The sequence below is a fragment of the Papio anubis genome, chromosome Y (assembly GCF_008728515.1).
Source record: "Papio anubis isolate 15944 chromosome Y, Panubis1.0, whole genome shotgun sequence".
NCBI classification, from domain to species: Eukaryota; Metazoa; Chordata; class Mammalia; order Primates; family Cercopithecidae; genus Papio; species Papio anubis.
Window position 1 is genome coordinate 2,462,435 of NC_044997.1, and position 13,116 is coordinate 2,475,550.

Genomic DNA, 13,116 nt, shown 5'->3' on the forward strand with positions numbered 1-13,116 from the left:
AACAACTTGCCTAGGTCAACAATATTTTGAAGAATCTGAAAACAGAACAGAAAGGAGAAGTTTCATAGACAATTCCCTCTGTGTCAGACTTTAATCCCTTTTGCAGTTCCTAACACTAAATCAATCATGGTACCACCATAATAGGTGGATGACCACTTATTCCCTGTCTCCTGCCACTTTTCATCAGAAGCATCCAATCTACCATAAACGCAATAGTACACAGACATACCACCACCCAAATAATGGCTCTGCAAAAGTAGCAACCGGTGTCCCAAGATGAGTATGTACCCACTCAAGAAGAAATTGCTAACTGTGGTGCTCTTTACTAATCTACATTTGTTTCGAGAAACCAAGGGGGGAAATGACGAAGGAATTAATAAAATCAACTATAACCTATTAGTAGTAGTAGTAGAAATTTTAAAATCCTCTTAAAGTTGCTGCAACTTTAAGTTGTGACTCCCCCACCCCCCAACTATACTCAAGTTAAAAGAGAACATTAAGATAAGTTTAGGTTGCAAGATATGATTTTCTCAAGATGTAAGAAATGTTGTAATGCTTAACTGCCTTTGTTTCTTGCTTCTGTATCTTGCTTCTCGCCTTGTGTAGTTCCTGCCTTAGATGTTTAAAAGTAGTAGGGCTGGGCGCAGTGGCTCACGCCTGTAATCCCAGCACTTTGGGAGGCTGAGGCAGGTGGATCACGAGGTCAGGAGATCAAGACCATCCTGGCTAACACAGTGAAACCCTGTCACTACTAAAAATACAAAAAATTAGCCGTGGGTGGTAGCCGTGGGTAGCACCTGTAGTCCCAGCTACTCGGGAGGCTGAGGCAGGAGAATGGTGTGAACCTGGGAGGCGGAGCTTGCAGTGACTGGAGATCGCGCCACTGCCCTCCAACCTGGGCAAGGGAGTGAGACTCTGTGTCAAAAAAAAAAAAAACTAGGAAAAGCCCTTTGTTCGGGACTCAGACTTTCTAGACATCTGTCCGGCTGAGCCGGTGATCACCTTAATAAACTCTCCTGAACCTTTTTCAGTCTCTCCAGTCTTGATGGTCCCACAACATTTTGTGTGATAAAATAATTGAGCTTCTACCCCTACCAATTCTGACATGTAAAAAAACTAACCACTTCAAAATAAATTTTTTAAAAATAATAAATAATAAATTTTTAAAAATAATAATAAATAATTTTTTTAAAATCAATTTTTAAAAATCTTCAAATACTTTCAGGATGGACAGTCTCTGTTTTAGACTGAATGGTAGCTTTCTATTCCTTGAAGCCATTTTTATTGAGTACCCAGTTTGGCCACATCTAACTTTTTCAGGCTCAAGGGATAAAACAGAACAAAAACACCCTAATTCCCTATTTTACCCAGCTGATAAAATAGACAAAAGGGAAATGAAATAATTTAGAATATATAATATTAGGTGATGTTTTGATATATACCTTATAGAAAAATGTATCAGAGAAGAGGGCAGAGAATGCTGGAGACAATAGGACACAATTATGAATAAAAAGATAATGAAAAGCTGATATCCTTGAGATTGTGATGTTTGATTAAACTCCCAGAGGAGGATCTAAGAGAACAATGAAGATACAATCAGCCCTTTGTGTCTGTGGATTCCCACATGGGTGCATTTATTCAACCATTAATAAAAACTATAAGGAAAAAATATATAATAATACAACAACACAAATAATACTTTTCTTTTTTTTTTTGAGATAGAGTCTCACTCTGTCACCCAGGCTAGAGTGGAATGGTGCGATCTCAGCTCACTGCAAGCTTCGCCTCCTGGGTTCACGCCATTCTCCTGCCTCAGGCTCCCGAGTAGCTGGGACTACAGGTGCCCGCCACCACGCCCGGCTAGTTTTTTTGAATAATACTTATTTCTAAAAGAGTATAACTTATTTTGAGGAGCTAACTTTTCTATGATGATCAGGACATAGCTATAACAGAAATCAAGAGGAAATCAAAAGGAAAAGCTGGTAGATTGTACAAACTGCCTGTTTGACACAAATTTCTTATTTTCCTCACTCAATTCCTATTGATCAAAAACTAACAAAAGAAAACTGAATGGTAGCCCAGCACTGTTCAACTTTCATTTAGAAGGGTTATTAACAGGATATATTCCCTAACTTTGAAAACACAATAGCGGGTGAAAGAAATAAGAAACTAAAGGTCACATACCATATTATTCCATGTGTATAAACTGTTTATAATACATTAATCCATATGCATAGAAAACAGATTGGTGGTAAGTTACCCAGGGTTAAGAGAAGGTAAGTGACTGGTTAACTTACTGTTGTCACCCAAATTGAACACAAAGGCAGACAGATTCACACCTTACCGTAGTATCATAAATTACCAGAGCAGATGGCCGTGAACACAAACTGCTGCTGGAACCACTAAGAGAAAAACCTAGACTGTAACTGAAAAATTGCTGGATGCTCAGTTTTTGAGAGTTAGAAGCTTCAGGGAGGCCAACTCTTAGGGAACTTCCACATTTTTATAAGTTTTACCTCCAGAAGCCCTAATAGGATCTTACAATAAAGATTAGAAAACACACCTCTACCTCTTCTAACAGGAAAAGGGGCAAAGTAAACATTCTGAAATGTTTCCTGAGCATCCATTCTTAAAAAGGCATGACTCTGGGAAATTACTGTACTATTTGGCCAGAGTCTAACACATCCAGGGTTTTATTAAAACTAAATGACATGACAGACAGAAAACACTCAATGCCAAGCCTCTATAGCCTTCCTGCTTGTCTACTGGGGAATAAAATGCTGACCAGAGCTTGTGAATGAATCAGCCAAAAGGTAAAGGCTCATTAAAAGACAGGCAACTAATACAGAATACTTCTTTCCCACACACTTTATCACCTCATCAATAGAACACCTCCAAAATAACAGGGGAATACAACTGAAAGAACTGCATGATTCAGATCTTACATAAGCAGTAATGTCTAGGAAAAATATGGTAACAGAGAAAAGAAACCAAAAACACCACATCCAATAGTAGCCTCTTACATTTGCAATCCTGGTAAACAGTAAATACAAGCTAATAGTCTGATTAACATAAACCTCAAACTGAAAGCCTGTATACAGGTTTAGTACCTGAGATACTTTTAGCCAGTATACAGGTTTAATGTAGAAAAATACCAAAAAGTGTAACAAAAATGAGATGGACATACTAAAATGGGAACAAGAAAAAAAAAGAAGAAATATTTGAGCCATAATGCCTGAGCATATTAAAAATTAAGATTGAAACTGTTAGGGACAAACTGCCCCAAAAAGCTTCTTGATCCTGCCCACCCCTCCCCACTGGGCAACTCCTCTTCATGCTGCCCCAAGCCTCTTTAGATTTCTAAGTCTTTATCTAGGCGCCATGGTAAAGCCAACCAGCTGACTTTACTTACAAGGCCTGGCTGCGGAAGAATAAACCCCGATTACAAACCATCTAAACCCCACAGAGTGAGCTTGTGGGAAGCATAACCAAACTTTACCTCCACCCTCAGGTACCATAAATGTTACAAGGTGATACATGGCAGAATCAACCAGCAGCAAACAAGCCCACAATGTGGCCATACCAAAGAACTCCCTCAAACTCCGTCCCCAATATCAACCCCTCATTCTGTAACCTGGCTGCTGCTGCCTCATTTGTCTGTGGTAAAGCGGTTGGCAGGTTTACCAAAAGCTTGCCTGAACTTGGGTCTTCCTCTCTCTCTTTTGTTGTTTCTCTCAGCTGACCTTACACAAACCAAACCACAGACCCAGAAACTTATGAGAATATCCAACAATATAAATAACAAAAAATACTACAATACGCATCTATATGTAAACTATAAAAAAGCAAAGGCAATGAAAAAAATCGTGAGAAAAATCAAGGAAAAAAAAAACCTACCCCAGCTTACCTATGGAGGAGCCAAGTTAAGAACTAAATCTGACTTCTCTTGCGAACATATGCACTAAAGGAGTGAGTATTTGTGCCCACTTTTACCGCCCAATTCCTATGTTGAAACTGAATCACCAAGGTGAAGTTACTAGAGACTGGGCTTTTGGGAGGGGATAAGTTCACAAGGTGTACAGCTCTCATGAATGAGATTAGTGTCCTTACAAAAGAGGCCTGAGAGAGAATCCTTGCCCATTTGACCATGTGAGGACACAGCAAGAAAGTAACTTCAATAAACCATCTCACAAGACACCAAATAGGCTAGCCCTTGGTGTTGGACTTCTCAATCTCCAAAACTGTGAGAAATTTCTCTTCATTATAAGTCACCTAGTCCATAGCATTGTGTTACAGTGTTCTGAATGAACTAAGACTCCATGCAAAAGACAGAGTAGACAGAAATGTTTGAAGTATTGAAAGAAAAACCCAAACTGGAATTTCAGCAAAATTACCATTCAAAAACCAGAGAAAAAATTTTCTCAGACAAACAAGAACTTGAGAGACTTCTGTAACTAGAACACATGGCTAAGAGGAGAAACCATGAGAGATGAGGAAAGGAATGGGAGCTTTTGTATTTTTTGTGTAATTTTTCTATATATCAACATGGCTCTAAAAAATAAAGTATATTAATCAATAAAAATAAAAAAAGTTTCAACAAATTCATATCTCTATATCAAAACCTTAATAGCTTTACTGTGCCATCAGATAAAGCAGGTCCTGCACTGAGGCCTCACTTTCATTCTACTAAGGGAGGAAACCACCCCTCATATTGTCTTATGCCCAATTTCTGCCTCCAAAGAATGAAAAGACAGAAATGAAATCCACAGGGAGAGAGCCAGTGCCGCACCTGGGCCTGGTTAAAGATTGACCCCCGACCTAACTGGTTATGTTACGTATAGATTCCAGACATTGTATGGAAAAGCCTTGTGAAAGTCCCTGTCCTGTTCTGTTCCTTTCTGATTACTGGTGCATGCAGCGCCCCATCACGTGTACCCTGTTTGCTCAATTGATCAGGACCCTCTCACGTTGAGAGGTGAGAGTCCTTAAAAGGGACAGGAATTGCTCACTTGGAGAGCTTGGTGGTTGGAGACGTGAGTCTTGACTAAACTCCTGGCCGAATAAAGCCCTTCCTTAACTCAGTGTATGACAGGTTTTGTCTGCGGCTTGTCCTGCTACCCTACCTTTTCATAAGCTACTCTCCAGCCACTCCTTACCTGCGCTTTCTCCTTCAATTGTCTGAGTCGCTAATGTGCTAGACCTCCCAAGGTACACTTTATTATCATGTCACACTGTATTACAATTAATGGTAATTTAAATTTTGCTAGTCCTTTCCTCCCATTACAATAAATATTGAACAGCTTGCATAGTAGTGGCATTCTCCAGGGAATATGTGCAAATACAACCTGAAGATACCTTCTAAAACGTGTCATTATGCCTTATTGAAATAGCAATGAGATTTGGTGTAATTGTAAAGTAAAAATAGTTTTTTTCCTTTTCCTCTGATTTCCATACTATCTAATGTAATTTATCTGTACACTAGTTTTATAATTATTAATTACAACAGTCCCTCATATTTGTAGGTGATATATTCCTAGACCCTCATTGGATGCCTCAAACTGTCAACAGTCCTGAATTCTCAATATGTTTTTTTTTTTTTTATGTGATAACTGAGGGACAGCAACTAAGTGAATAAAGGGTAGGTAACGTGTACAGTGTTGATATGCTGAACAAAGAGATGATTTACATCCTGGTCGAATGGAGAGGAACAAGACAAGATTTCATGACACCACTCAGAATGGAAAGAAATTTAAAATGTATGTATTGTTTATTTCTGGAACTTCCCATGTAATATGGACTGCAGTTGTCTCCATGTAACTGAAACCACACAGAAAACAGTACTGTGAATTTATAACATTTCAAATAAACTGATGTGCACAGACTGAATTACCATGTAGTCCAGACATACCTCATTTTATTGTGCTTTGCTTTACTGAATTTCAAAGATACTACGTTTACTACAAATTGAAGGTATGTGGAAACCCTGGATATCAAGCAAGCAAGTCCATCTGTACCACTTTTCCAACATAATGTGTTCACTTTGCATCTCTGCAACTCTCTCAATTGTTTTAAACTTTTTCATATTATATCACTGATTTGTAATCAGGGATCTTTGATGTTATCATTTTCATTGTTTGGGGCACCACAGACAGGGCAGCAAACTTAAATTAATAAATGTTCTGTGTTCTAACTGCTACACCATTTAGTCCTTCTATTTTTCTCCCTCTCTTCAGACCTCCATATTCCCTGAGTAAAATATTAAATTAGGCCACTTAATAAACCTTACAATGGCCTCCAAATATTTGAATGAAAGGAAGAGTTGCATATCTCTCACCTGAGATTTGTGGATTAATTCATAACTTTGAAAGAAGTTTTACTATGGATATTTATTTTTTATTTTTTGAAACAGGGTCTCACTCTGTCACCTATGCTGGAGTGCAGTGGTGCAATCTCAGCTCACTGCAGTCTTGTCCTCCTGTGCTCAAGCAACCCTCTCACCTTAGCCTCCCAAGTGACTGGGAATGCAGCCACATGCCATTACGCCCTGCTATATTTTTGAAGTTTTGGTACAGATGGGGTCTTGTTATGTTGTCCAGGCTGGTCTCCAACTCCTGGGCTCAAGCAATCTTCCTGCCTTGGCCTCCCACAGTGCTGTAATTAAAGGCCTGAGTCACTGCATTAAGCCACATCTCTCCCTTTAAATCCAAAGCTGGAACAATTAAAGTTAGTGAGCAAGGCATGTCCAAAGCTAACAGTCACAAAGTGAGCCCTCTTGCACCAGTTAGCTGAGTTGTGAAGGCCAAGGAAAGTAAAACTACTAATCCCGTGGACATACAAATGTTAAGAAAGCAAAACCACCTTATTGATGATATAAAGAAAGTTTTAGTGGTCTGCATAAAGGCTGTCATCACTGACAACATTCCCTTAAGCCAAAGCCTAACCCAGAGAAAGGGTCTAAACCCCTCCTTCACATCTATGAATGCTGACTGTGGTGAGGAAACTGCAGAAGAAAACTCCGAAGCCAGCAGAAGTTGGTTTATGAGGTACAAGGAAAGAAGGCATCTCCATAATATAAATAAGTGCGAGGTAAAGCAGTAAGTTATCCAGAAGACCTAGCTAATATCACAAATGAAGGTGGCTATACTAAACAATAGATTTTCAATGAAGATGAAACAGCCTTATAATGGAAGATAATGTGATTTAGGACTTTTCTAACTAGAGAGAAGTTAACGCCTGGTTCCAGGGCCTCAAAAAGACAGACTGACACCCTTGTTAAGAGCTAATGAGGCTGGTGACTATAAGCTGAAGGCAATGCTCATTATCATTCTGAAAATCCCACAGCCCTAATGCAGTGTACTAAATCCACACTGACTGTGCTTTATAAATGGGATAACAAAGCCTGTGTGATAGCCCATCTGTTGGCAGCATGGTTTACTGGATATTTTAAGTCTATATGGATAGGTACTACTCAGAAAAAGGGATTCCTTTCAATGTAATACTTCTCATTAAATATGCACTTGGTCATTCAAGAGCTCTGACAGATGTAAAAAGAGATTAAATTTGTCTTCATGCCTAACACAGTATCTATTCTGCAGCTCATAGATCAAGAAGTAATTCTGACTTTAAGTCTTATTATTTAAGAAATACTTTTGATTTGATAAGTCTATATATAACTAACACAGACAGCAATTCCTTAATAAAGTTAAGCAAAGGAAATAGAAAACTTTCTGAAATGGATTCACTGTCACTCAACATGTCATTAAGAACATTCATGATTCATGGGAGGAGGTCAAAATGAATGTGGAAGTTGATTCCAATCCTCATGGATGACTTTCAGGAGTTCAAGACTTCAGTTGAGGAAGGAACTACAGATGTAGAAATGGCAAGACAGTTTGATAAGTGGAGCGTGAAGTAGTGACTGAATTGCTGCAATCACACAATACATTTTGAATGGATTAGAAGTTGCTTTCTCAGGGATGAGAAAACAAAGTAGTTTTCTAAGAGGAAATCTACTCCTGGGGAAATGCTGTGAACACTACAGTGATAAAAACAAATGACTTGGAATATATAAACTTATTTGATAAAGGCAGTGGCAAAGTTCAAGAGGAATGACTCTAACTTTGAAAGAAGTTCTATCATTGGTAAAACATCAAATAGCATGGCATCCTACAAAGAAGTCTTTCAAGAAAGAAAGAGTCGGTTGGGCACAGTGGCTCATGCCTGTAATCCCAGCACTTTGGGAGGCCAAGGTGGGCAGTTCACTTGAGGTCAGGAGTTTGAGATCAGTCTGACCAACATGGTGAAACTCCGTCTCTACTAAAATTACAAAAATTAGCCAGGAGTGGTAGTGCAGTCCCAGCTACTTGGAAGGCTGAGGCAGGAGAATTACTTGAATCTAGGAGGCAGAGGTTATAGTAAGCCAAGAGAGCCCCATTGCACAGCCTAGGCAACAGAGTGAGAGTCTGTCTCAAAAAAAGGGAGGGAAGGAGGGAAGAGAGAGAGGAATGAAGTAAAGAAGGGAGGGAGGGAGGATCACAGTAGCAAATATCATTGTTGTCTTAAGGGGTCACAGCCACTCCATCAGCAAACACTATACTGATCAGTCAGCAGTCATCACAATAGGGGCAAGACCCTCTACTGGCAAAAAAAATTATGACTTGCTTAATGATCACAGGCTTTCTTTTTTAAGCAATAGAATATTTTCAAATTAAGATGTATATGCTGTTTGCTTATACAAACTGTAATTGCAAACTGACACAGTATATTGTAAACATAACCTTTATATGCACTAAAAAATGAAACTAAATTAGTGTGATTGGCTTTATTATGAACTCACTTTATTGCAGTTGTCTTGCATGAAACCTGTAAGATGTCCAAGGAAGGCCTGTAATGATCTTGGTACCACTTAAAAGTTTTAAACGATTATCAATTACTTAAATTACTTTTTAAAGACAAAGTCATTCTTTAAATTTCTATCTTTTCTTCTTAGAATGTACACAAACTAAATAAAGATAAACTACTATATAAGAGCCAAGAAAGCCGCTAGTCCTTTTTTTACCTGAGTGGAGTTAGATCGCTGTTTTCTCCACGGCTCTTCTATGCTGCTGTTCAGGTCTGTATGGTTATGAGGTAGAGTGTGTGTAGTCTCCTGCAGGTAAGGCACATTTCCATTACTTTCACTTCCTGCTATACAGTTACTGCCTAGCAAGACAGTGTCTGTACTTCCTAGAATTTTTGATGTGCCACAAGGAATACAGCCTGCAGAAAAAGCTCCATTGGACAAAAGTTTTTCCATGCAAGCAGGGTGAACTCCAGGCTGAGAGACGCTAGATACTCTGGTCAGAGTAGCATGGGGTTGTCGATCAGAGACAGAGTTTGTAGGCAGTGCCGAATCAGCTATTGCCCCATTATGAATTCCAGTAGTTCGTACCTGAGCAACTCCTTTGTGTCTCATCTTCAAAAACAAAAAAGAAACACTGCTGTAACTTAGAAAATGTGTAGTTCATACATCTCTAATTTCATATAACATTTCATGTCTCTAATTTAAAAAACATATACTTCGACAATAGATTCACTTTAAAATATAATTCCTACACAAAGAAGAAAGGTGTTTCAATATATAAAGAAACGACCCTTTATTAACAGCTCAAGGGCAAAATAAAGCAGATAAAAATTATAAATGATTAAAAAACTTACAGGCTTTTTTTCTGTCATGAAACAGAAGATTTCAAATTTCCATTCAATTTACATTCTTGTCAAGTCTTTCAAATCAATCATTTGGTTCTATGTTAATCTGAGTATATTTCCTTTTTAAAAAATTTGTCCATTACTAATACATATGTGAAACTCAGATATATACATTCCATGAAGTATACACAGAAACTGTAAGTTAGCATTAATATCCTCTAAAATGATACTGTAGTAAAGAAATATTCTCAACATGTTGATAAATTTTAGAGAAAATAAAAATATTATACATACTTGCTGCATTAAGACAAACTGACTTTCTAACTGTTCCAGCTGATGCTTCTGTGCTGGATTTAAATTATCTCTATTTGCACGCAGTTGTTCCAAGTGCTAGAAGAAGAAAAGAAGCAAATACAATCAAAGTTTAGTCTAAAATTTAAGACAATATAAGGCAACTCCTCACTAAACAGACTACACAGATAGAACCTTTACAGGATGAAAGACAGCAATTCCTAAACAATGTTAAGATAGTGATTTTTTTTTTGAGACGGAGTCTCACTCTGTCGCTCAGGCCGGAGTGCAGTGGTGCAATCTCTGCTTCACTGTAACCTCCGCCGCCTGAGATCATGCCATTCTCCTGCCTCAGCCTTCCGAGTAGCTGGGACTACAAGCATGTGCCACCACGCCCAGCTAATTTTTTGTATTTTTAGTGGAGACAAGGTTTTACCATGTTAGACAGGATGGTCTCGACCTCTTGACCCTGTGATCCACCTGCCTTGGCCTCCCAAAGTGCTGGGATTACAGGCGTCAGCCACCGTGCGCAGCCACAATAGTGATTCTTAACCAATGTTAGTCAAGCTCAAAATCCTTTAAGAAGTGTGAAAAAGTGGCCGGGCATGGTGGCTCACACTTGTAATATGAGCACTTTGGGAGGTTGAGGAGGACAGATATTGAGGTCAGGAGATGGAGACCATCCTGGCCTACCTGGTGAAACCCCATCTCTACTAAAAATACAAAAATTAGCTGGGTGTGGTTGCACACACTTGTAATCCCAGCTACTTGGGAGGCTGAGGCAGGAGAATCCCTTGAACCTGGAAGGCGGAGGTTGCAGTGAACTGAGATCGCATGTCACTGCACTCCAGCCTGGCAACAGCGCAAGACTCTGTCTCAAAAAAAAAAAAAAAAAAGTCTGAAAAAGGCAGTAAAATCTAAAATTCTGAGGAAAGCTGTTTTGTGTGGTTTTAGTTAAATGTATTATGGGGAAATAAAAATTCAAAGACAAAGCTATTTGGCTTAAAATGTATTATAATAAAAGTGCTTAATGCAACATTATTTGTAACAGAATTACTGAAAAACATGTAAATGACCAATAGTTGGGATCTGTTTAAATAATGGATTTGCCCCATGCAATCATAAATAAAAGAATAGAGAAGCAATGCACAGACACAGGAAGATCCTCAAGATATACCTTTAAGAAAAAAACTGAGATCCTAAAATATATGTAAAAGTGTTCCTACAGTTCTATTTTAAAAAGAGAGAACTGGAGATCATACCATCGCATTCCAGCCTGGGCAACAAGAGTGAAACCCTGTTTTAAAAAAACCAAAAAACCAAAAAAACAAAACACACACACAAGAGAGACCTGGCCAGACGCAGTGGCTCACACCTGTAATCCGAGCACTTTGGGACACCAAGATAGGCAGATCATTTGAGGTCAGGAGTTCCAGACCAGCCTGACCAACATGGTGAAAACCTGTCTCTATAAAAACAAAAAAATTTAGCTGGGCAAGGTGGCACATGCCTATAGTACCAGGTATTCAGGAGGCTGAGGCAGGAGAATCGCCTGAACCCAGGAGGTGGAGTTGATATCGTAAGCTGTGAGCTGTAAGCAGTGAGGCGATATCATGCCACGACACTTCAGCCTGAGCAACAAAGCAAGACTGTCTCAAAAAAAAAAAGCAATACGCAAACATATTTGTTTGTACACGCACAACTTACATCTCTAGAAAAAAATTGTTAACATTGCCAGTCCATGAAAAACTAAAAATAGGTGGTTAGAGACAGAAACTGGAAGGTCACTCATCTTATGTAATCTAAGTCTCCTCTCTTCTCACAAAATGGATTCTGATTCCTATTATTCTGGAAAATGTGGGCTCATTTTAATTACATTCATATTAACTTAGTTAACTGTCATTCAATTTGACACTTAATACCTAAAAAACAATGTTTACTGTTTTTACCGCTTTCAAATTGGGGAAAGATTGTCAAAGAAATTCATACCTGTAATTTCTGTGGTGTCAAACACAATGAATAAACTTGCTGTACTGGATGATGTGAAAGACTCTGGACAACATTCCAGTTATCAGAACCATTCTAAGGAAAATTTATTGTAAAAGATTATTTGCTTAATTTCATACACTTATAGTTACGACTAGTGAGAACCAAGTGACAAGGAATTGGAATAGGTATATATATACATATACGTATGACTTATCCTTTTAAATCATTAAAATTGTTTAAAATGCACAATTAATTCATAAACGTACACATTTAGAAAAAAAGGCCCACATTTAAATTAGGTCTCAAAGAGGTAGAAAAGTTCTCTACTCCTATTCAACATTCAATTTATTTCAACGTCAGAAGTGATGGTAAAAACTATGTTAATACTGTAAAAGCAGGGAAATGAATAAAATGACATGATGAACACAAACTTTTCCCTACCTTCTATATTTAATGTGATGCAAAGATTATGGAATAGAAATACTGCTTCACTTTCTGATGTCCACAAGCTTAAAATACAGTCCAGGCACAATTTCAGAAGAGTTAGTTTCATTTTTGATTGGGATTTTCCATATCTCTAAAATGTATATATACCTTTGTTGGACTAGATGTTCTTTTCTTCTTAGCAGGACTGGACAGGCCTTCTACTTGGCTAGAAGTAATCATGTGTAGTGACAAGGATTGCTGTAAAATTGGTGTTTGACTGTGGTTTAATACAGGTTCAGTATTTGGATCATGAGCTCTATAAGCCTAAGGATCACAGAAGTAAGACAAAAATATGGTTCTACATATTCCTAATTCACTCCTTCAAATTATAAAACTTTATATACTTTTCAACACTATGTGGACATCATTGATGGCAATTATTCAAAATTATAATCACATGAATCATCAAGTGAGCAATGTGTGTCTTCTTTAGAAAAGTTTCATCTTTTAAACTTAATAAACAACTATAGAAAAGTCACTTAAGAAATAACTTTCAAATCATGAGAATATACAAAGGTTTGAAACTGGCACCCGTATTTCTTCCCATATCAGAGGGAATTTTATTTTGATTTTCTAAAACTCTTTGGAATTAAAAAAGTTTTATTTTTAAATTAAAAATATTTCTCTATTTTAAAGTCTTAGTGAAATAAATTTGATTACTAA

General features: G+C 37.9%; 1 protein-coding gene across 13 annotated transcripts in view; it reads right to left on the reverse strand.

Annotated features, from left to right (window-relative positions):
• LOC116272355 (histone demethylase UTY) overlaps positions 1–13,116 on the reverse strand; it is a 140,879-nt gene that overhangs the window by 10,046 nt on the left and 117,717 nt on the right. For 4 of the 13 annotated variants that reach the window (XM_031661053.1, XM_031661054.1, XM_031661051.1 and 1 more), the window contains 4 exons: positions 12,562–12,717; positions 11,968–12,060; positions 9,982–10,077; positions 9,059–9,454 (listed from right to left, as the gene is read on the reverse strand). In XM_031661053.1, coding sequence (XP_031516913.1) covers positions 9,059–9,454; positions 9,982–10,077; positions 11,968–12,060; positions 12,562–12,717 — 741 coding nt within the window. The remainder of the gene's footprint in view (positions 1–9,058; positions 9,455–9,981; positions 10,078–11,967; positions 12,061–12,561; positions 12,718–13,116) is intronic. The other 9 variants (XM_031661056.1, XM_031661061.1, XM_031661052.1 and 6 more) reach the window with 3 other exon arrangements.